The sequence below is a fragment of the Pelecanus crispus genome, chromosome 3 (assembly GCF_030463565.1).
Source record: "Pelecanus crispus isolate bPelCri1 chromosome 3, bPelCri1.pri, whole genome shotgun sequence".
Lineage (NCBI taxonomy): Eukaryota > Metazoa > Chordata > Aves > Pelecaniformes > Pelecanidae > Pelecanus > Pelecanus crispus.
The window spans coordinates 24,028,117-24,051,306 of NC_134645.1; the positions used below are offsets into that span (position 1 = coordinate 24,028,117).

General features: G+C 44.9%; 1 protein-coding gene across 3 annotated transcripts; it reads left to right on the plus strand.

Annotated features, from left to right (window-relative positions):
- Window positions 1-2,427: 2,427 nt before the first annotated feature.
- Window positions 2,428-16,465, plus strand: DESI2 (desumoylating isopeptidase 2). Of its 3 annotated transcripts, XR_012830948.1 has the most exons (7): window positions 2,428-2,466; window positions 9,578-9,650; window positions 11,520-11,613; window positions 12,334-12,475; window positions 14,362-14,608; window positions 15,369-15,468; window positions 15,690-16,465. XR_012830948.1 is itself a non-coding variant. In XM_075708019.1 (6 exons), the coding sequence occupies exons 1-5, from the start codon at window positions 2,428-2,430 to the stop codon at window positions 14,593-14,595; spliced, it is 582 nt and encodes a 193-aa protein (XP_075564134.1). In that variant the 3' UTR covers window positions 14,596-14,608; window positions 15,369-16,465. The 3 variants fall into 3 exon arrangements, 2 of the variants coding, with proteins under 2 accessions (XP_075564134.1, XP_075564135.1); XM_075708019.1 differs by having other exon boundaries at window positions 15,369-16,465; XM_075708020.1 differs by lacking the exon at window positions 2,428-2,466 and adding an exon at window positions 9,008-9,062 and having other exon boundaries at window positions 15,369-16,465.
- Window positions 16,466-23,190: the final 6,725 nt, after the last annotated feature.

Consider the following 23,190-nt stretch of genomic DNA (forward strand, 5'->3'; position numbering starts at 1 on the left):
GGAAGGAGGACCCGGGGAACTACAGGCCTGTCAGCCTGACCTCGGTACTGAGGAAGATTATGGAGCGGTTCATATTGAGTGAACTCAACAGGCATGCGCAGGTCAACTGGGGGATCAGGCCCAGCCAGCATGGGTTCATGAAAGGCAGGTCCTGCTTGACCAACCTGATCTCCTTCTATGACCTAGTGACCCTCCTGGTGGATGAAGGAAAGGCTGTGGATGTCACCTACCTGGACTTCAGCAAAGCCTTTGATACCGTCTCCCATAGCATTCTCCTTGGGAAGCTGGCGGCTCATGGCTTAGGCCGGTGTACTCTTTGCTGGGCAAAAAACTGGGTGGGTGGCCGAGCCCAGAGAGTTGTGGTGAATGGAGTTAAATCCAGTTGGTGACCGGTCACAAGTGCTGTTCCCCAGGGCTCTGTTTTGGGGCCAGTCTTGTTTAATATCTTTATCAATGATCTGGATGAGGGGATTGAGTGCACCCTCAGTAAGTTTGCAGATGACACCAAGCTGGGTGGCAGTGTCGATCTGCTGGAGGGTAGGATGGCCCTGCAGAGGGACCTGGACAGGCTGGACCGATGGGCCACAGCCAATTATATGAGGTTTAACAAGGCCAAGTGCTGGGTCCTGCACTTGGGTCACAACAACCCCATGCAGTGCTACAGGCTTGGAAAGCTGCCTGGCCAAAAAGGACCTGGGGGTGTTGGTTGACAGCCGGCTGAACATGAGCCATCAGTGTGCCCAGGTGGCCAAGAAGGCCAGCAGCACCCTGGCTTGTATCAGGAATAGTGTGGCCAGCAGGAGCAGGAAAGTGATCATGCCCCTGCACTTGGCACTGGTGAGGCCGCACCTGGAATACTGTGTCCAGTTTTGGGGCCCTCAATACAAGAAAGACATTGAGGTGCTGGAGCGTGTCCAGAGAAGGGCAACGAAGCTGGTGAAGGGTCTGGAGCACAGGTCTTATGAGGAGCGGCTGAGGGAACTGGGGTTGTTTAGTCTGGAGAAGAGGAGGCTGAGGGGAGACCTTATCGCTCTCTACAACTACCTGAAAGGAGGTTGTAGTGAGGTGGGTGTTGGTCTCTTCTCCCAAGTAGTTGGATGAGAGGGAATGGGCTCAAGCTGTATCAGGGGAGGTTTAGGTTGGATACTAGGAAAAATTTCTTCACGGAAAGGGTAGTCAAGCATTGGAACAGGCTGCCCAGAGAGGTGGTGGAGTCACCATCCCTGGAAGTGTTCAAAAAATAAGGGGTAGACGTGGCACTTGGGGACATGGTTTAGTAGCCATGGTGGTGTTGGGTTGATGATTGGACTGATGATCTTTCCAATCGTAATGATTCCTAGTTTTTACTTTCATTATAAATAATCCAGCCACCAAGCCAGGAAACATGAAATTGCTACTCTCCCCTTAATTGGTTTAGTGGTGGACTTGGTAGTGTTAGGTTAATGGTTGGACTGGATGATCTTAAACGTCTTTCCCAACCTAAACGATTCTATGATTCTAAGTGGCCACGCGTCCCCCAACACGCACATGCGGGTTATCTGCAGGTCACAAAGGTTCCAACGCCACTTCTGTAAAGCTCGCTCAAATTCCCACTCTTCACGGAACACAGACCTAAAATGGCGGCGCTGGGGGCTGCTCCCCACGCGGCCCCACCACAGGCCTTCCCGCCACTGCAAACTGACAGCCCCAACGTGCGCGGGTGCCATGTTCGGCATCACGGGGGGCAGCGGCCGCAGCCCAGCAGCCGTGACAGCGCGCCGCGGCTTGCTCCGCCGCGGGTCCCGCTCTGCCCCGGGCCTCTCCAGCCCGCTCGCCAGCACGGAGACGGGAAGAGACAGTGGGCAGCGCCTAGCGCACGGCCACGGCAGCCCCGGCCCTCCCACGCACCGGCGGACGGGGCCGGGGCCCTGCCGCGGCGCTCGGCACGCCGGGAGCCGCCCCCTCGCCGGCCGCGCTGCACGCCGGGAGCTGTAGTCTGGGCCGGCCCCGCTCCGCGCCGAAAATGAGGGCGGGCTCGAGCGGCTCCATCTTGCGCCCACGGGAGGGGCTGCCAGGCCGTCCCGCGGTCCCGGCGCCAGGCAGGGCGTGCGCCGCTGCCCGCGCCTCTGCCCGTCCGCGCCCTGACCGCCGCGCCGCGCCTCCTCCCCGCCTCCCCTCCCCTCCCGGCACCGCCATCGCCACCGACAGCGGGGAGGGGCCCGCGCCCGCTGCCCCCCGCCGCCGGCTGAGCGCGTCTCCCGGGGGCGAGGCCCCGTCCCTCGGCGGCGGCGGCTCCATGGTGCCCGCCGCCCCCCCCCGCCCCGCAGCAACAGGCGGGACGAGGAGGAAGCGGCCCCCGGGGGTGCCCACCGCCCCGCCGCCGGCCTGAGCAGCGCCGCCGCAGCGGCAGCCACCGAGCGGGCGGGGGGCGCCCGCGGGCCGCCGGCGATGGCGAACCAGCTGGTGATCCTCAACGTCTACGACATGGTGAGCGCCCGGCCCGCGCCAGGGGCCCGCCGCGGCGGCCGGGCCCGGCCCGGGGCGGCTGGAGGCAGCGCCGCCCCGCACCTGTGGCGGCGGGCGGGGGTCCCGGTCCTTCCCCCGGGAGGGCCGCGGGGGCCTGCGGCGCCGAGCGTCCTGCGGGGCGGGGCGGGGCGGGGGGGGGACGCGGGCCGGGGCGGCGGGGAAACTTTTCCCGCCCTTCGCCGGCCTGTCCCGGCGTGAGGCGGCTCCGTGGGCTCCCGCCCGGGCGGGCGGCGGAGCCGGAGGGAGAGGGAGGCCGGGGCGGGGGGCGAGCCCGGGGGTCCGGCGCTCTCCGCAGGTCTCGTGTGACCCGCCGCAAAAGTTCGCCGCGGTGCCGGGCCGGGTCCCTCGGCGGCGAGGGAAACCCTTCCCCTGCCGCCGGTGAGTGGCGAGACGTGGGCGTCCCCGAGCTGTTCTTGCCCCCGGGGCTCAGCACGGGGGAGGCCCTGCCTTTCCTGCTCCTGAAAACCAGAGGAGCGGCTGATTTTCCAGCAGGGTAGTAGTTGGGGACAACCGCTGTCTTTGTAGGTACAAGAGGGGTTTCTTAGCGCTGTGTCAGTAACATTGTTCTTTTTTTCCTAGACCAGAATCTTTGAACAGTTTTTGTATGGCTGCAACTTGGTAGAAATAAGGGAGTTGCTCCAGCTCAGTTCGCAGTGCTCTGAGCTCCCCTTCCCTCCCTTCTGGGTAATCTTTCTGTGACACCTACAGCAACTGTTGCGTTGTCTTAGGTTCAGCTGGAAGCTGCTCAAATGCCATGGTAACAAACGAGGTGTAGGTACCTGCGTAGAACAGCAGGTGCGGATAAGTAATATTAAGAAAATATTATCTGTTAATGCATTTCAATCACTGGAAATTAGAAGCACTAATAACTAGTAGCACCAGTTCTCTGACCATGTTTTGAGTCTACTGACAGCGGGACAGTAAGATTGACAACTGGCCTCGGGTAACATTGTTTGCGTTGCTTAGCTTATTTTGGATAAGCTTTCCTACCGCCATCACCACTGTTTTAAAGTGAAGTTGTGGTGTTTTAAAAGGGTGAAGGTGTATAGTGTGGAGTCAGTGGCTGCTGGCAGAGAGAAAACGCAGCTTGTTTGCTTGCGAATACTTGGGCTCAAATGCTAGAATATTTAATAGCAATCAGTAGGGAGCTATCTGGCTTGAAATCAAAATGATATATGAGATTATATGAACTAGCCTGATTCTTGTCGTTATTTTCATTCACTCTAATACTTATCATAGAAATCAGTGTCCCTGTCAAGGGATTTTTTTTTTTTTTGCCCCCTTCTGTGTCCAAGTTCTGTCTCCAGTGAATATAACCTGTTACTTCCACTTGGTTTTTCCTTCACTGTAGAGAATGAGGGGAGACTGGAGACAGGATTAGTCTATTGACTGTGATTTTTCTGAGAGAGGGGGGAAAAAAAAAAGGGTCTTTGCTTACCTGGTTGAGCTCATATGTGATGCTGATATGACAAAAAGTCAGTGTGCCTTGTTTGGACTAGACTCAGGGAAGGAAGGCTGCTCTGTTGCATGCATATGTATGACTTCTCTGGACTGCAGTTAAAAAATATACATCGGAGAAGCTCTTTTAGCATGAAAAGAAATGGTTTTACACACATTAGCTATAAATACTGGTACAGAGAAAGAAGTAGGACTTCAGTTTCTGGACTCTTACGTGAGAATAGTATCTTTGAAGTCAAAGCTTGACGCAATTCTGGCTCGCTCAGATGGAAGACCCAGTGTTTCCACGAAGACTTTCTTAGCTGCGCAGTGTCGCCTAGGCCCAGTTCGCAGGCAGGCTGTGAAAACTTAACGGAATGGACCGTCTCCTGTGTAAGTGCCTGCCTGGAAAGTAATGCCATGGCCTCTGTGAGAAACTCCAATTCTTGCTCTGATGATAGCATTGGTGGGGTGTGACTTCAGTGTGCCTTTTCTTTGTGATAGTCCACTCTTTCATTCACACAGTTCTCCCTTGTCTCTTACTCCTTAGATTTCTTCGCTGCAACCCATATCCTCCTTTCTTTTTCCTCCAGAGTTGAATTGCTGTGATCAGTTTTACTGAAGCCATCCTAGGAAGGCTGACAGTTGACAGGACAGAACGGGGAAAAAAAGCAACAGGAAGGTTGTGCTCATAAAAAATAGTGTCATACTTCTGCTTAGGACGTGTTGAGGACTGATGGTTGTCGTATTGTGATTAGCGGGGCTCTGCCTACATCAAGAAGTAGCATAGTCTCTAAAGCCACCATCTGTGGAAGGAACTTATTCTCCAAAAGAAGCAAGCAAGCACATTTATTTGCAGATGTTTGATCATGCGTAGGGGTGGTTTTTTGTGCATTGGTCTGCAGTTGTGGTATTTGCTGAAGCTGTACATCACCACAAATTATACGTAGTGTAAGCTGAGACCACTAAGCAGAATATTTCTACATCCTACTTCAGCTGTGTTTGCTGTTTTATAACAACGATCTCTACGTTATTTGACCATTAGAGAAACAGATTTCCTTTAAACTGGACAGAAAAACTGAGGTTCCCACGGTGTCTGAAAGACACTGTCGATATATGTCCTACCTCAAACTCTTTTGCTAAATGATGTCTCGGTCCATTTTAAACTTGTTTGAAGGAGGAGCTTAAACTAAAGCCTCGCTTTGATGTTGCATAGCAGTTATGTTACTGCATGTAGACAGCCTGCTGATATCAGTGATACTGCGTAGTTGGGGGGCACTAAAGGGGGCGGGGAGAAGGCAAGAGTCTTTTGTAGTAGCTATTTTGAAGTCCTGTTTATTCATCAAATCCTGCCAACTGTGTACTGAGGCACTAGCAGATTTTCTGTTTGCTTCTGACATTTTGTGTCGCTTGGAGGTGGGTTTGGGGGTTTTTTGTTTCTCTTTTGGAACAAGAGACGGCTGTTAGTCACCTGGCTGACCGAATCAACGCTGCTATAATTGCAACAGTCATTTGAACAGCTTTATTTTAACCTGAGTGCTAACGGTAGTTTCATTTCCCAGACAGCTGCTTAGGTGTGCAGGGGAATGCTAGGTGACCTTGCTACTGTTGAAACTCCTTACAGGACTGAGTCGGTTGGTTTGGAGCACATACCCTTCCATTGTCCTTAGCGCTTGAAAAAGCAAAAATCTTTGATATAACTGCAGGGTGAGGAGAGGGGCATGTGTTGTACAAGAAAGCAGATTTTCAAGGACTGGTAACTTTACGGAGGGAGAGAAGCCTAAGGGAGTATTTACGTGCTGCAGTTCATGCCTTTGAATATCTTTTATGATCGTTAAAAGGGTAGGGGTGAAGACTTTGATATATTGTGTTTTGAGAACCAGAGTACTTCCTAGTTTCATTTCAACTAACTACTATTTTTAGGAGTCTAGCTTTTCTGTGTCAAAAGTAGCATCCTATTTTTTCCCTTCTCAAATAAGGCTATAACGATCTAAAGTATTGACACAAATGAAAGCTCTGAAGAAAGTAATGAAGATATTTTTGAAGCACTGGGATTAGTGTTTTTCTTTCATTTCAGTGACATGACTTTTATTGTGTGCATAGAAAAATACTTCTCTAAGATTTTCGTTCTGATAGTAGCATTAAACACGAATTCCTGTTTTACAAGACTGACTTACTGTAAAATACTGAGGTTATGGGATTGTGCTGCTTCTGCACATTCTACTATGGCAAAATTCGTATCAGACTAAATGAAGGGAATCCAGTTTGTATAATGGCAGCAAGGATATATAGCTTTTGGGATCAGTTTGGGGTTCCAGAATTTATGGCACATTACTGAACTGGTGAGCTATATATATGTATGTCATTTAATTTACAATCGTTATTTTGTAAGTCGTGTATAATCATTTCAGCTGTAGCCAAATTCAGTGTACTTTAAGTTGCATTTGTCCTGCATTTCTTTCTTCAGTGAGATAAGGCATTTTGTTCAATGAGAAAATGTGACCAACCTTCCAATAGCTGATCCAGATTAAGTAATAATCAGGTGTAATTCCTAGGGGGAAAGTAATTCTGCTGTATTGAAATTCTTATATCTTCAATTAACCTCCTCTGTTTTTACTGGAAATATTAAGTGAAGTGCCAGCTTGCGTTAGTCACTTCTTCCAAAGCTGCTAACATTGGTTTAATTTGCCACCACTGCTCAGGTTTTGTAGTCTAGTGAGCCCTGTGTGTTTAGGTGGCACCAGTAAGAAGGAGTGCATGCTTGAATAGCACTGGACTTGCTGAACACCTTGTTAGAGCAGCTTTCCATCCTGTTTGTCTGCTTCTGTACAGGTCGATGAGGAGGGTTGGTGACGTGCTTTTCTGTCCTCTCCCTCCCTATACCTTGCATTAGGTTTCACAGGGTTGTGGGAGGGGAGGAGCATGGATAATTTTTCTCTTTTTCTGCCTAGTGACAACCTAGACTTTATTACTCCCACTGCTTATGGGATATCTTGTGTTACTTTTGTTCCATTTTCAGAAAGCAGCAATAACCTTGCTTGGCATTAACAGATCCGATGCATATGTGATGTGTAGGTTATTTGAGATTTGGAGGCCGGACCCAGAGTTTTCTGGCAGAATGGGTGTCTGGGAGAAGAAGGGCTAGAGCACCAGAGACTCTGTCTAGCTCAGTTCTAGATTAGGTTCATTTGGATACACCTTCTCATTAGGCAAATGTACTCTGTTCCTGCGCTGACAAACTGCATGTTGAATGTGCCTACGATTTTGACTATAAATATAAACCTAAAACTATTTTGAAATGGTCAGCTGGTAAAGTGTGGGATAGGACTGGCTTCAGAACTGAAATAGGTTTATGTTTCAGTAGCTCTTCTGTTTTCCTGGGGGTTTTGATTTCACTTTAATGAGCAGAATCCACTTTTTTTATGCTCGCAAACCCGTTAAGTTAGTTGGGTAGTCTTGACATTGTTCTCCTTCCTTCCCCTCTCCTTGTTTTCTCCCAGTTCCATGTTTTTCTATACAGAGTAAATCTAACCCAGTGTATTTCTGGATGTAGCTTGATCTGAGAAGTCTGGTTAGATACATACGGACTAGCTCTGCTCTTTCCTGGGGAGAGGAGGTAAAGAACTTTAAATAAGCCTTTAAATAGACCAAGGTGTTAATTTAGTATAATCATCCATGCCCCACTAGCTAACATCACAATGCGTTAACAAAGCCAGAAATTAAAGCGAAGTGTAAAGTTTAGTCTTAAGCAAAATTTATCCACAGATCTCAATGATCCTTAGCTTTAAGTAAATATAAAGAGCAAAATCTGTCTTCTGTTAATTCATGTTGACAAAATTTCCCACAACTGGCTTGTCTAAAGAACATCAAATCCTCAGCATCTTGTTAGCAAGACAGTCATTCATGTCCCATGTCTGCTAACACAGTTGTGAATTTTTGGCTGGAAAAGTGATGTGCTGATGTTTGGCAACTGCTAGTAACTGAATTTGAGGGACCATTTATTTTAGGTTTGATGATACTTAGAATAAGGATGACTGTAAAAGCCAAATACATAGATATCTAGTGCCTGAAAACTTGTAACTTTTGGCCTGACTTGCTGCTTTTGCCATTTAACTTGTTTTGATTTTCATAAAGAGCTTCTCAGCCCAAAGTTTAGTGTGCCATTTTTACTGGGAGAAAATGGCTTCCAGAAATGCATGTTATACACCATAATGTTTGTAATGGCCCTGTAAATTATGTACTAACTCCAGCTAGCACATCTTAACAAAGCGTGACACCTGTAACCTTTTACATTTTTCTCATCAGTTGTGCTCTTTTAATAGTGACTTCACATCAGAAAGCACTTATTATGTCAACAGGTTGTGTAAAGAAGATAGCTTCTTTTTCTTTCTGTTTGCTAAACAAGTATTAATTTGCTGGAGGCACTACCTCAGTCTGTATTCTGCCTGCCAGCTGGCTTTTTGAAGTCTGCTTTGCAGAAGCTCAAAGGGGTGCCATTTGGGACCAGATGACCTGGGAGGAAAAATCCCACTACTGGAGTAATTGACAAAATAATGTTTTCCATGTATTTTCAAGAGGTTTTTCTTGCTAGCCAGTTTCAGTTTTAAGGATACAGCTGAGGCTTTTTTTTTTTTTTTGCACCTTTGTTTGAGGTTCCTTTTTAAATTATGTGTCACTTGAAAATTTTTACTGCTTGGAGACTGCTATTTTGAGGGTGGTGATGTAACCAAAGAAAGATAGTAATTTTGAGGTTTTCCCTTTCCAGGACTCTGTGCATCTTTAAGGTCTTGGGGGTAATAGTTAGCTCCGGATAGGCACTTGCTGCTGCTGCTGCTTTTGAAAAAGAAAAGGAAAAGCACTAACGGAAAGTTTTTTGATTTCCCTTTTTTCCTTTCTTTTTTTTTTTTTTTTTTTTCTTAATTATCACTTCCTGGTTTCCTTTTGAAATGCTGCTATTATCTGTTGACTACAATAGAAGTGATATATTGGAAACAGGTGTTAGACCTATGCAAAAGACTTACACCTGATGTATGGAGTCACATACGTCAGGAGTCTGGAGAAAACTTAGTCTCTTGTATGATGACCACCAATTGAGTATTCAAAGACAAAATATGCTAAAGGTAATTTCAGTCCGTTTTACATATCTCTGAGTGTGTCTTGTGCTCATCTGGTCATAAGCAAGCGTGCTATAAATGACAGTTGGTTTGTGTATATTACAGTCCTATATTCTGATATTATTAAAAAAAAAAAGTGCTCCTGCAAAATTACTGCAGTTGATTATTGAATGTATTCCACCTAAGGGAAAACTTTACAACCTGTAACTTGTTGACAAGTTGAAAGTTGATTTGGATTTCTCTCAGGTATGGTCTCCTGGGTCGACAGACATTGACAGCACTAAAACACTGGAGTAGAACCTCATAGAATTAATTCACTGTGTACAATTGGGGAATTTTATTGGCATGTTCTGTTCCCATAAAATGGGTTGTGCAGTTTCACTTTGTGGTAGGGTTTTATGCTTTTGATGTGGGGGACAAATACATGTCAGTCTGCTATCAGAAGACAAATCTGTATTGGAAACTAACTAGAGTCTATTGAAACTAACTAGAGTATTTTTTGTTTTCTTCTTTCCTTTTAGTATTGGATGAATGAATATACTTCTTCCCTTGGAATTGGAGTGTTCCATTCAGGTATAGAGGTGTATGGCCGAGGTATGTACAAGAAAAACATAACTTACTCTTTGTTCCGGTAATGCTGTTATTTAAAAAAGATTTTTCAGGTAGTGAGGGAAGTCTGGCTCCTGAAACATGTTCATCAGTTTTCTCTTAAAGTTCTCATCTCTTCTGCCTCTGGAAAAAACCTTGGATACAAGTAATCTGGCAGTCATCTTGCATTCTTGTATAAAGCTATGCAACTATGAAAAAGCATGCAATTTAGTCAGCTAGGCATAGGAATCTTTATGCTAGGTTTTGAAATACCTATTGTTAAAACAAACATATGCTTCATGTAAGCATGGTTGAATCATGTTTCCTCAGTATTCTGCCAGCACTTAGTGCAAGGAGTTAATTTTTAACTACAGAAACAATAGTCCATTGCAGATAGGCACCTAAAAGTGCCTGATGCTGGGGAAAAACTGTCTATTCCTTTTGGTAGGTTGGTTTGTTTTAAAGAGACAGTTTCTTTAAAAGGCATCTCATGCAGACTGTTTACAAGAGGTACACTTGTGATAAATACAGCAATACGTACCGATTTTGCTAACTAGGTTGCACTTTGGAGCTGCAGCGTCCTGGTCTGTTCAGGCCACTTTGAACCCCGTTGCTGCCGGAAGGTGTTTCGGAGCATGCTGTAGCACCGGCTCAGGTCTGAGGTGTTCCTGCCCAGCACTATAATGACGCTCTGAGGTGACGGTCTTGCTAAAAGTAGTCCATTTAAAGATGAAGAATCTCCTTCAGTTCTTTTTTTGGACTGTGTTTGGACGCAAGGGGAAGCGGCAAAAGGTGTGGCATGCGATCCAAAGACCACACTGCGCAAAGTTATCTTAAACTATAAATGTTTCAGCTACTATAATGGTCACATTGTAACTGGGTTTGCAAGTGTTAACAAAGCAACAAATTGACAAAATACAGTGCTTATTGTTAAAACTTTGATTTCTTTTAATCCAAACCAGAAAGACCTGACTCTTAATAGTGCTGCGCCTGAAACCCAGTTCTTGAGCTGTGCCAGATACGTGTGCCTCCCTTCCTCTTCAGATTATAACAGCTTTATCGTATAGCAGGTCATATGCCTGCTAGAACAATGACTTGCGTTTTTCAAAGTACATCGAACTTTATTTATTAACGTGTTGTAAAAAAGATTATCCACAAAACTGAATGCTAGACTTGGATGATGTGTTACAAGTTTTGAGGAAAGGAAGCGTGAAGTCATGCTTAAAGCTTTTTTTTGCGCTCTGGGTGTGGCATGCTGTGTTATCTTACAGACACAGAAGGAAGCTAAAGCATGCCGTGATATTTTCATGTACTGTAAGTGCTTATGCCAGTGGATGCTATGTGCAGACTTCAGATGCATGCACTACTGTACTTTCTTGTTACAGTAAAGAACTCGGGACAGTTGAACTTTGGCAAATCAAGGAATTAAAAATCTGTTAGGCCACTACTCGCTGCCACACTTGCAGCTGTAGTGCGCACTGAATAGAAGCGCCATCAGACCTTTGATGCAGTACTTTGAATCTCTCATCTATAAATATGTAAGTGGACTTTTAAAGACAAGCGTGTATGAAGAACATTGGTAGGATTTACAAGTTACAGTGTAACTTATACAATGAAAACAATATACACTTACTGTAAAGTTATTCAAGTTAAACCTCTACACTGATGCAGGAAATTCCCTGTTGGCTTTTACTTAGGTTGACCAGCAACTAACAAAACTATTCATTTCCAGCTCCCTGCATTTGTTACACATGTAAATAAGATGTCTGGTTTCTAGCTTTAGATCCTCGTGAAGTGATCTTCCAGTCAGGGAGGTCTGCTGTTCTTCACTGTCACTGTATACCGTTTTTGTTAAATCTGAGCTTTCTCTTTCAGAATTTGCCTATGGTGGTCATCCATACCCTTTCTCTGGAATATTTGAAATTTCACCAGGAAATGCTTCTGAGCTAGGAGAAACATTTAAATTTAAGTAAGAAAGATACCTATTTTCTTGCTTTTGAGAAGGCATATTAAAAAGACAACTTGTTGCATTTATTTTTGGGGATAGATGTATTGAACGATACTGCAGGATTTCTGAGAAATTAGTGTGTTTTCTTTACTTAGAAATGGAAGATGGACAGAGGTGATGAGACAGTGAAGTGTCTATTGCAAAGAACATTATTTTTAGCATACCATTACATTCCTTAAATGTATACAAATTATGTGGGCTTGTGGCTAGCATTTGTTATTCATCCAGTATATACAAAGGGGTAACTTTTTCAAGGTGGTGAAATTTTTATTCAAAGAAAAAGCTGAAAAATATTGCTCTTCAAGGCTTTCCCATGTCTCTCTTTCGCTTTCTCCTTGTGATTGCCTTGACCCGTCCCTACATTACTATAGCTCTTATCTGTTCTCAGCTGTCTCTTAGAAACAATATCCTTTGGAGATGAGGGGAAAATTGCATCAAGTGTTTGTCAGAGTTAAGTTGCAAAGAACTTAAGTGAGCTACAGGTGGACAATTGGCAAGGAAATAATCTCTCATGATAAAGACAAAAGTGGTGCTGTAAAATGAAATAGAAAGAATCTATGTTATTCTAGGAGGGCGGAAAGATCTCACCACCCACAGTGGGGTGATTTTTGAGCAATGTATGAACAGTAATCCACCCGTATCATGGAAGCCTGATCACGTTCTACTCTGTTTCTCTTCTAGAGAGGCTGTGGTTCTAGGCAGTACTGACTTTATGGAAGATGACATAGAAAAAATAGTAGAAGAGCTTGGAAAAGAATTCAAAGGAAATGCTTATCACCTAATGCACAAAAACTGCAATCACTTTTCTTCAGCTTTATCTGAGGTAAACAAACATGAAGGTCTATAGAAAGGTGCTTCCAGGTGGCTATAGAGCATCATCTCCTTCCTGTCCTATGGAATGTTTGGCCTAATTTCCAACTTCCTATCTCTGTTACCTGGGGCAAACGTCACTGTCTTTCAGGTTTTATTTGTGTTTATGTCCAAAGCACAAGATTTTGCTGCCGAAAATGCTAAATATTGTTGTCATACATAGTTTGTGTTCGAGCAGGGGTGCATTCCTAATTGAGAGACATAGTAAATAAAGTATTAACAGGATTTCAAAATCTTTTCAGATGCTTCAGAGATCACTACTGAAGATAGAACCACATGTTATTTTTATCAGTATTTCCCCACAGAGCCATCACACTGAAAATAATTTTTAAAGTTATGACCTACTGTTAAAGAATAACAAAAGCATTGAAGTTTCACAGACAATGTTAATCTTCTGCTTGAGAGGCTTTTGTCAAGTTACTGCTCTGCCAGCACCTGCATCCTGGCCATGTAGATACCTGAGTGGTTGTGCAGAGTATCTGACTGTGGAGTTGAGTGGGCTTTGCTTTTTCCCCTCAGCTTTATTTTAACATGATTGGTTTGCCAATATGATTGAATGCCTAATCGCTCATGGGTATCAACACAAGGGAAAGGGTCAGGAACAAGTAACCCAGGATAAAGAGGGGAATGGTGGTTGTGATTTTTATTGGTAGTTAGCAATCTGTGCTTGTCAGAATTTATTCTAATATTTCATTGAAGCACTCCAAAAAAGGGATGGCTATTTTTTCCGTGGTGAACTTCCATAAAACTTAATTGTTCTTTTTTTCAAAATAGTTCATGGCACACTTACTGTATAGCCTGTGTTTTGTGTAGACTGTTTGATCTTCCAGTGGTACTGGAAAATTTTATTGAGATGATGATTCGTGTGCAACACTGGTAGTACAAGTAAGTAGGGTGAGACATTGACAAAGCTGCAGTTGGCATGAAATCTGTCCTGTATGGCCAGGTTTTTGCCATACTCTTTAACTGCATGGTCATGTTGTTTCTGTTTTATGTGTTGTCCTATTTAGTGTTCAGATTGGCTATAAAAATGGGGATATGATTACGAGTTAAATGCTGCTCAGCTACAGCAGAGTAATGCTCCCATTAGCTATGATTTTCTCCAGATTTGCACTGGAGTAAGTAATACCAAAAGTGAATATGGAGGTAGTTAAGTAAAATAGCTCACTCCTTGAATAGTGACAACGAAACCATTTAATGGCTGATGTACAGTAAAAACAAGTAGTGCAGCTTTATATATTTTTGAGGAGTTGAAACCAGCTTTGCATTGTATAGCTTCTCTTGTTCCAGTGAACCCAAGCGTGTGTGGTTGGCCTGTGTGCTGTAAGATAGTGACATCTTGTGCAAAGTCATCAGAGGCAGTCACAGTAAATAGCCTCAGCTGTATGCGTAACTCCACGTAACTGTAGTATTGACACTGTCTTTTTGACCGCTTGATTTCAGGGTGCTTTTTTGTCGCAGTGAGATTTCTCCTGCAATTTTTGTTTCTGAGGAATTAGCGGTGAATAGAAAGCATACCTTAACTCATTCCTGTGCCTTTTATAGAAGTTATTCAAGAAGGGTGAGTGGGTTAGGCTTTTCAGGACTTCTAAAAAACCGTGTAGAACCATGTGTCAAACTCTCGCAGTGGAAAACAAGTCTGCTTGTGTGACTTGGGATGCTGCTTTTACTGATGGAAAAGGTTGTCTTAGGGCAGCTCACTTGAGTGCTTCTTGATTGGCGTTTGTGATACGTAAATCGTAAGGCTGCTGCAGCCTTTGCTTTTTGTTTACAGTACTGTAGCTTTGTTACTGCTGAATCCAGAAGACAAATTAATCCTTTCTTTTCCCTTCCCCCTAGATTCTGTGTGGAAAAGAGATTCCACGATGGGTGAATCGCCTTGCCTACTTCAGCTCTTGTATACCGTTTCTCCAGAGCTGTCTGCCGAAGGAGTGGCTAACTCCTGCAGCCCTCCAGTCTAGCGTTAGCCAGGAGCTACACGATGAGCTGGAGGAAGCCGAGGATGCAGCAGCATCAGCTTCCTTGGCAAGCTCAGCATCTGGGTCTAGAACTGGACGCCACACCAAATTATAAGTCCTCCTCCAAAGTAACAAGTAGTTTGAAATACTTCAGTTTAATCTCTCCAGCAATTGACTTCCTGACAGAACATGAGAGCTGACTCTAGAACATTGTTTTTATATGCAAAAAAGGCTCTCATCAACCCCTGTTTCAGCTCAGGATTATTTATGTAGTGAAAAGAATTGCTGGGAGAAAAGGGAAGGATTTTGTGTGAAGCCACCCTTTTCATTTTCACCTGTTTGGTAGACCTGGGTTAACTTAACATCCTGTATAAAGCAGAACTTAAATTATTTGTTTACAGTATTGTGTACTGCTGTTTACAAGTCCTGTAAGGACTCCTGCCACCATGGAAGAAGAGAGAATTCGAGTTTCATTTAACTGTTGATATAACTCAAAAGCAGTGGTATGATGCCCTGGATGAACTCTCCCCTTTGTTTTCAAGATTTAAGGCAGGTGAACATTCGAATTCTGAGAAATGCCAGGAACCGCTGAATACTATATATGTGAACAGGGTACCGTGCACTTAAAGTGGCTGATGTAAACAGGTAGATTCCAGGATGTAGGGAGACTGGTTTTGTCCAAGATCTATTACTAGAAGTATGACCTCTACATTAATGAAACTGTGGATTTTTGCACATATGAAGGGAAATTTCTATCTCATTACAATGCACATTGATCCCTTTTGGGTTTTGGGGGTTTTTTGGGTTGGGTTTTTTTTTTGTTTTGTTTGTTTGGTTTTTTTAACTTGGCCATGTAGTTTGCATCCTATGTTCTGTCTGTATTTACAGTCTACTTCAACCAGGATTTAGACATGTGAATATCATCTGTTAGAAGCATCAACAAATTCTTCACTGTTTGCTTTACTTGATTTCAGACTTGTATATAAAAGTTAGTACTCGTATTCTTTTTTTGTTTCATATAGTTTGGAATAGTGTAATACAAGCCATTTATGGTTGGGGAATGGCCTTGCTTTCTGCTGCTGAGTTTGCTTCATTTGACTTTGTAAACATTTGTGTCCTTTTTTTTTTTTTTTTTAAGAGCTATAAATTACTGCCCAGTTGTGCATATCCGCACAAATTATAGAGAAATCCTAATTTATTTTCCCACAGTGTCTGTCTGTGGCATTAACTTTCTTGTCAGATGTAATGAAGAAAAAACTGAAAATTGCTTATGCACCTGCGTGTTTACACAGCAGAACCCACTAATCTGCACACATAATTATATCTGGAGGTAAGAGATACTATTTTCTAAAATGCAGAAGTATGTTTGCTGGTAGATTATAATTAGAGCTAAATTATAATTAGTGATCAGAATATATAATGGCATGCCTTATTCTTGTTCACTTACCAAGAGAATTAATGGTTCTTCCAGTCATTAGTGTAAATTAGTGAGGTTCTCTTGTGCACATGAGGATACAGTAGCACAAACATGAGGGAGGTGAGCTTGTGTATTTTGAACGACTCGCTGCCTTAAACTAACAGAAAACACCATCCATGAACTGATCAGCTCACAAAGAAGTGTGCATTACTAGAAGTATAAATGATTCTTACAAGCTTTATTTTCAGTCTGTTGCTGGGTTTAGTTTTTCCATTAAGTGAAATACTGACTCTACAGTTTCTGCTGTTTAAAAGGGGAAAAAAATCCTCTTAGGGGGCAAGAACGCTTCAGGTTATGAATGCTCCTAGCCATGGGTAGTCAGTGCCATTGAACCCTACAGGAAGGTGCAGTAGGCTGTATCGTAGCAAGACTTCTTAGGATTGCCAGTTCCGACTCACGTTAGAAAAGAGCGGAAGTTTTTCTGCTAGCAGTTGGGTTGAATCTTTTGTCAGACAGTCTTTAAGTTTTCACTCATCTTTTGTGATGCAGTGTAGTAGGTACAGAGAGAGAGAGACACTCAGTTCTGGGGGGTGGAAAATCAAGTGAGACTCTTTCTGGAAAGCGTGGGATAATAGTAGAAGTCTCTTTAACTGTAGTTTGGTACGTGTTTTAATAATCTCTTCTACCAAGTGGGAAACGCTTAAGACTGACAAGTCTACCCCTAACTACGTTCTCGGTTTGGTCTCCAGAAGCTGGACATACTGACTGTCCCTGTTGAGTGCTTTTGCACTTGAATCTCTGAATTTGAGTTCTCCTTTTTTTTTTTTTTTTTTTTTTTTTCCCCTGTAGTGAAAATGAATATGGTGGTCTCCAGTCAACTCTCCAGCATTACAGAACTGAATCTCACACTACTTACAGCTCAGACAACAGGCCGCAGACAGGTTATTTTGTCTCTGCTGTGCAGCTGTGGTAGTAATGTGACTAAGTCTCTTGGCCAAGGCAGGTCCTTTATTTCAGCTCAGGGTTGAGGCCACTGATCTAGCAACGTACTGTAGCTTTTCCTAGGTTTTAGGAAAAATAAATAGAATGAATTTTCATTGCTACCTAACTTTTATGTACCAAAATCAGCTTTTTAGGCTTCTGATGTATCCAGAGCGCTAGGTCACAAATCTCTACACCTTCATTAACACACACAACTACAGCATGTACAATGCAAGAACGTGACAGATCACAGCACAGTTTTTATTTAGAAGTAAAACTAAGACTATTTTTTATAAAGCAGACTGGAAAGTTTGTAACAAAAACAAACATTCATTTTATTGGTAGCTGTACAGGTGAAAATACTGTCTTGTGCTCCGTTTATATTTTGGTTTGTTTGTTTCAAAACCGTCCATTTGTAAATCCTGTGAGGAAACTGACACCTGAACCCTGAAGGCCGCTGGATATTTATCCAAGCAGGCGGTACTGTACCTTCAGTCGCCTGCTCTCAACTCAGCCTCCACTGGATGCCTCCAAGAAGTCACCCTGCCACTGGTTACTCCGATACGTTAGCAATAGAGCAAGTTACCTTTCACCAGCATTACTGCCAAGCAGGGATTACTTTAGTCTACTAATGACCACACTGTGCTAGGACTAGAACACTCCAAAATGCTGTGAGAAAGCTGGACACCTGTGGAGTCTTTTCCATCAAAATGGGTAGAAAAATATCCCTACTTCAGGGTTCTGCTCTGTTTACTTTCTCATTCTTGTTTAATTTTCTGTAAGATAGTACTTTTGATACATAGTATATTCTTTAACTCGAAAGTCATTTTATTTAAATGCCATTTTCTGTTCAGCAAGCCAAAAAAAATCCAATGTACTGTCAGTGTGCACCAGTAACTTCAGAGTCGCTTGGTAAAAACATAGTTGCATTACTTCTAAAATTTGCAATGCAATTCTGATCACTATTGATACATGATAATTTTCACTGTTGGAAGTTGGTTACAAGCTGAATATTCACTGATGCATTTTTTGTAAACTTGTATTCAAGTTTACTGGACTACATAGTATTTGTATAAAATTCAAAGAATTTTGACTTTTGTTACCTGTACATGGCAACAAGTTGTCTAGCATCTTAAACTTAAATCCATCAGTTTATTAAAAAATACTTTTGTAAAAAAAAAGATGGCTGTGTGTGTTATTCCCCTGGTACCTACAGCTTGTTTTGTCGGTGTCACCCAAGCTGATCTTTGGTTCTGAAAGATGCTTTCAAAGGATAGTAAAACTATCCAGGGGCTTCCTATAGTTAAGCTATAGGCTGTATTCTGACATGAGCATCAGGAGCTGCAGTCTGGTTTGTCTGAGGCATTAAGAGCCACTAGTTTTTAATAGACTAAATGAAAAATGTTTTCAGATTTGGTGGGCTAGCTACAGCTATTGGGGTACAAAACACTTAGGATATGCTTGGTATATGTTACTGATGCTATGTGCCATATCCTACAAATTTCCTCGAAAGCCCGGATCCGTGGTCTGGATTTGCACCAGACTAAGCAGCCACAAGGCGCGTGGGGTCTAATGCCTGCGCCTTGCTGGTTCCTTTGAGCAGAGCCCAAGGACCCAGGCTATGGTAAAGTACCGATGGCAATGCCAGCCTCAGCCGCTGCTGCCCACGCTATGGCAGTGCCGCTGCTGGCATGGCCCAGCGCTGGCCCAGACGGGAGAAATTCCCCTGGCTCTTCTATTAAACACGTGCCAAGCTATTTCCCGGGCGGGGCAGTTCAGCAGTTGGGTTCTGTGGGGCGGCGGCACCTCTGCTCGAAGCTGTGGCTGCGCTGGTCAGCAGAGCTGGCCGCTCCTCGCAGCCCCGCTGCCCGTGGGGCAGCTGCATGGGGAGCCCGCCGGCAAAGCGAATCCCCCAAACATCCCAAGCTCAGGTGCAGAGCTGGCAGCAGCCCTTGAGGGTGGGCTCCGCCAGCACCCAGCGGTGCTGGCTCTGGACTTTGCAAAACACAGATGAGTGCACATGTTTTAAGAGGATAGATACTTCTCTGCGCATTGAGGGCACTGATAAATTGGAGCGCTGTCCTGGTGCTGCCCTGCCCCTCTTGCCTCACAGCTGGGAAGGGGATGTGTTTTGCCATGCGTTGCGTGCTGAGCCTGGCGTCTCCGTGCGCACTGCTGATGACGACTGGCTAGGACACGACTTGCTGGAGAAGCTGCTGAGATACAGGTGTGTCCCCTTCTCCGACTGCTGCTGGACCCTAATCACTAGCAAAGCTGCAAGAGAGTTTGAGGAACTCATAATCTATTGAAAGGAAACTTGGCAACTTTGACAGAGTTCATCAGTTTAAATCTGTGAATTCCAGATAAATTCACCTGTGGCATCTGATAGCCAAGAGTGCCTATCCATTTCTAGAAAGGCGATTGATACACAAAAAATACATACTGCATTGTTTGTTAATGGGTGAGTAGCTGAGTTTAACTGAAGTGTTCTTGAAGAAAATAGAAATGTTTCAAATGAAACTTCATTTTCTAAAACAATTTCTTCAGGCATGCATGGTTTATGTTGCAAATTTGTCATCAGAACTGCTTCTCAATAGGCAAAGCTTTTTTTACGGCTAAAGGCACCTTAGTCATATCATTCCCCCAAAATAAATGTTTTCTTTCACGGTACTTCATATAATGCAATGAAAATGGTTATTGGACAGTTCCTGACTTTCTCTGCTACCCTTTGGTTTGATCTAAATCAGTTTGTAAAAAAAAAAAGCTTCAACAAACTTTTCAATGTAACAGCTTGTCAGGGAAGCCTATGGCATTCCTTTGAGAAAGCAGCTGTACTCCACCAGTAACTGAGTTACTGCTGAGCTAGAGTAGGAATCCTGTACTTCTAACATGATCTGGTCCACTAAAATTAGCATATTGCAAACTAAACCAGGATCTAGCCATAAAGAAATAACAAGATTCCTGCACTGGTGCAGGTTTAGCTCGCTTTGGGGATGGGAGAGGGCTACGCTTCCAGGTCCCCTTAGAGAGGGACGTTGTTCACACCAGACCAGCTCTTCGTCCCTGTCCATCTCTGAGCAGCAGCCCAGGACAAGCAGAGCTAAGGTAGCGCTGTTCCTTCTGCAGGTGGAAGGCGGGTGGCCAGCAATTCTTGTATTCTTTTCAAAGTGGTGGGTCAATCCTGTAGTCCTCAAAGCAGGAAGCCTGCTGCACTTGCCGATGACCTGCTGTGCTCCTTCTAGCCCGTGCAGTTGTGTGAAAGGAGAGAAATCGCTGTTGGCGTCTTCTGAATGAAGCCAATGAAGGTGAGAGAGAGGGGCTTCACGGGTGCCACATGGGGGATGTTCAAACTAAGCTCATGGGTTTCAACTCTTAAGATTTCCTTTCAGGGAGCCTTTTTCTTTTTTTTAATCTCATTATCCCCTTTCACCTTTCCACAGCCTGAAACAAGGCACCCAAATAGTGGACTTCAAGAAGCCACGACTGTGTTGCTGAACCGTTCCTGCAAGGGCTCACCGTAGCTCGGGAAGAGGGTTGGGAAGGGGTTCAAGCTGTCTCGGATGAGAAAAGCCTCTCCCACAGCCGTGATGCTGGCCTCATCTTCTGCCCCAGGCGACTGCGGGGTAGCAGCAGGGGGGGTTCAAACGTGTCTTTTGTGGGGTTTGGGTCTGGTCCCAGTGTGGCTGCTGGCACGGTCCGTACAGGTCTTCCTTTACAGTGAGATAAATGAGGTGAATTGGACACCCCCTCACCCCTGCCAAACAGGGCACAGGTGAGTTTTTATTGGGCTCTAGTGGAACGTGGCCAACCTCCAGGGCCAGCAAGGGACGGGGGCGAGGAGGAGACCCTCTGTTCCCAGCACACGCGCCTGAGTGACACGGCGAACGCAATTTCAGCTGCCTCCTTCACGTTTCCCAGGTCTGAACGGTCATTAATGTTAGCTCCATCAAAGCCAGGGCTTTCCTCCCAGAATAAGAATAAAGGCCGATTAGACCCACCTAATGACAACACAAATCATGTCCAACAGAAAATGGCTTGTGTTCCCTACTTGGGCTTCTGAGGCTTGCGGGTTTTGTTCTGGTTTTCCCATTCCTAATTTGCCTATGGGAAACACTGCGTTCCCCCCCCCCAGCCCACCCAGTGCAAGCACACAATAGCTGCTTGTTTTTCGCCTGGAAGGAATTGCTGAGCCTTTAAATAGATGGAATTGAGTTTATTTGTCTTCTGTACTTCAGCTCATTCGTTACCCCAGTCATAGCATCCTAAAAATGAGGCTTTCCAAGAGCACTGGAATTTCCCTCCTTTTTTCTTTTTTTTCCCCCCAAAAGATGCCCTGCATCTTAAATTTTGTGCACCAGCCCCATGTTAGAGTCACTAACGAATCCTGCAATGAAGTGTCAGCTTCCAACAAATTAATTCACATGCCATCAAGCAGATATGATCTGAGTAGTGAGGACTAGCAGGAGCTGATGGCAATGTAGCTGCCCCAAACACAACTGTAAAGGTCAATTATTTTTTATGTCAGAGAGACTTGCAAAGTTTAGTAAAAGCACTGAATGAGAACCAATGGTAGTCAGGGTGACCGGCTGAGCGGAGGCTGCTCGGGCTGGGTCTTACCTCCAGCACTCTGGAGTCAAGGGCAGAGAATTGCCTCAGGGAGTTCCCCAGCTTTTGAGGATGTCTCACCTCTGCAATTGCTTTCTTTAAGCTGCTCTGCCCTTCCCGGAGCCTTATGGCTTCTGTGCGCGTTAAGAGGTTTAAAGGAAGGACAGTCTCCGTGGCCCAGACCGCTGCCTCTGCCCCACGGCTCCCCGCACAAATGCTCCTCCGGTGAAATGGCCAGGCCGCAGCACACGCGCAGGGATGCCAGTTCGCCCCGTGCTTTCGGAAAGTACGGATGAGCACGGTGTGGGGACCTGCAATGCATCCTTCAGAGAGACAGGCAGCCTCTAGCACCTCTCCAGGTTGCACTGAGCTTCAGAAGTGTAATGGTTGGGGCTAATATGGCTGAGATTGTCTTCAAATGAGGAGAAAAAAAAGGCTTTTATACTAAATATACTGACATGTAATTATTTATGGATAATATATTAATACTGCAGAATTAAACCAAGTACCAACAGGAATCCGTCAGAGCTAGACTACGCACCTTCCCACTCCCAGCCTGTGGCGTAACCTATGCGTAACACATCCACAGCAATCAGCTCCTCACAGTCATCTCCTCCTCCCTCACTGTCCTCTACAGATGTTCAGCTTCCTAAATGGTCTCTGAGGACGCACCTGCCTTTCACCTGCAGACCAGGTAACCCTATAGAGGTCACGACACTCTTCCCTAACTGTGTCATGAGCTCATCTATACTTCTTCTTCCTTATCTTCTGGGGAGGTTTACTGAGAATGTCTTGAAGCAGCAGCAACTCCCCCAGAAACGGCTCTTGTTTAATGTCCACCAGCAGTGGCCTTTGCAGTGTATACCTGGAAAAGCTGGGTTCTGTCCCTCCTTGCAGACTCCAGGGTGACTTTCTGCCACCTTTCCGAGCCAGCTGTTGCCTTTAAGCTGTGTCTGCAAGCTGGACAAAAGTGCTGAAGTAGGTTACTTTTCAGCTGAGCACCTTCACAAATTTTAATCTTTCAGTTTTATAGGGAAAAAACCCCACCCTAAAAGTGCACTTCTAGTGACTGTCAGCTTGATTTTGAGAAGCTCGTCTTTGCGAAACATTAGAAACCCCATGTCCCTAGGCAGCTGGAGAGGCCAAAGTACTCGATTAACAGCTCTTCCAGTTTTTCAACGGTGGAAGCCTATGCTGATGACATCATCCTTCCTTGATGACCTCAGAATAAAGAAACCTTTGCCCTCCCATCTGAGCAGCCCACAAAAGCTCTCTTGGTGCTCCTTTCCCAACAGCAACTTGCTTTTTGGACAAGACCCACGGGGACAGACTGTCCCCAAGGTTAAATCTCTGCCATTGGGGCACGGCAGCAGGTGCAGAGTGTGCCCTGCGAGGGGTCCCGAGCCAGCGCCGTGCCGTGCTGTGCCACTCAGACAAGCAGGACAGACTTTCGGAAACCCAGCAAGAGATTTCAAGGGCTCCATCTCGGTTCCCCCCTCCCAGTAGCATCACGTTACTCTCACTTCAGAAGAAGCCCCCGACGCAAATTGTTCTTGCATTAAGTGGCCTTTCAGCATGAGGGAAGGCTGCCGCTCAGACCCTAGGCCTAAAGCTGCCTTTAAATTTAAAACCGCGGTTTTGAGTAGCACACTCCACGCTGGTACCTTCAGTGTTTGAAGAAATGCAACCAAAAGCTGCAGCTGAGCT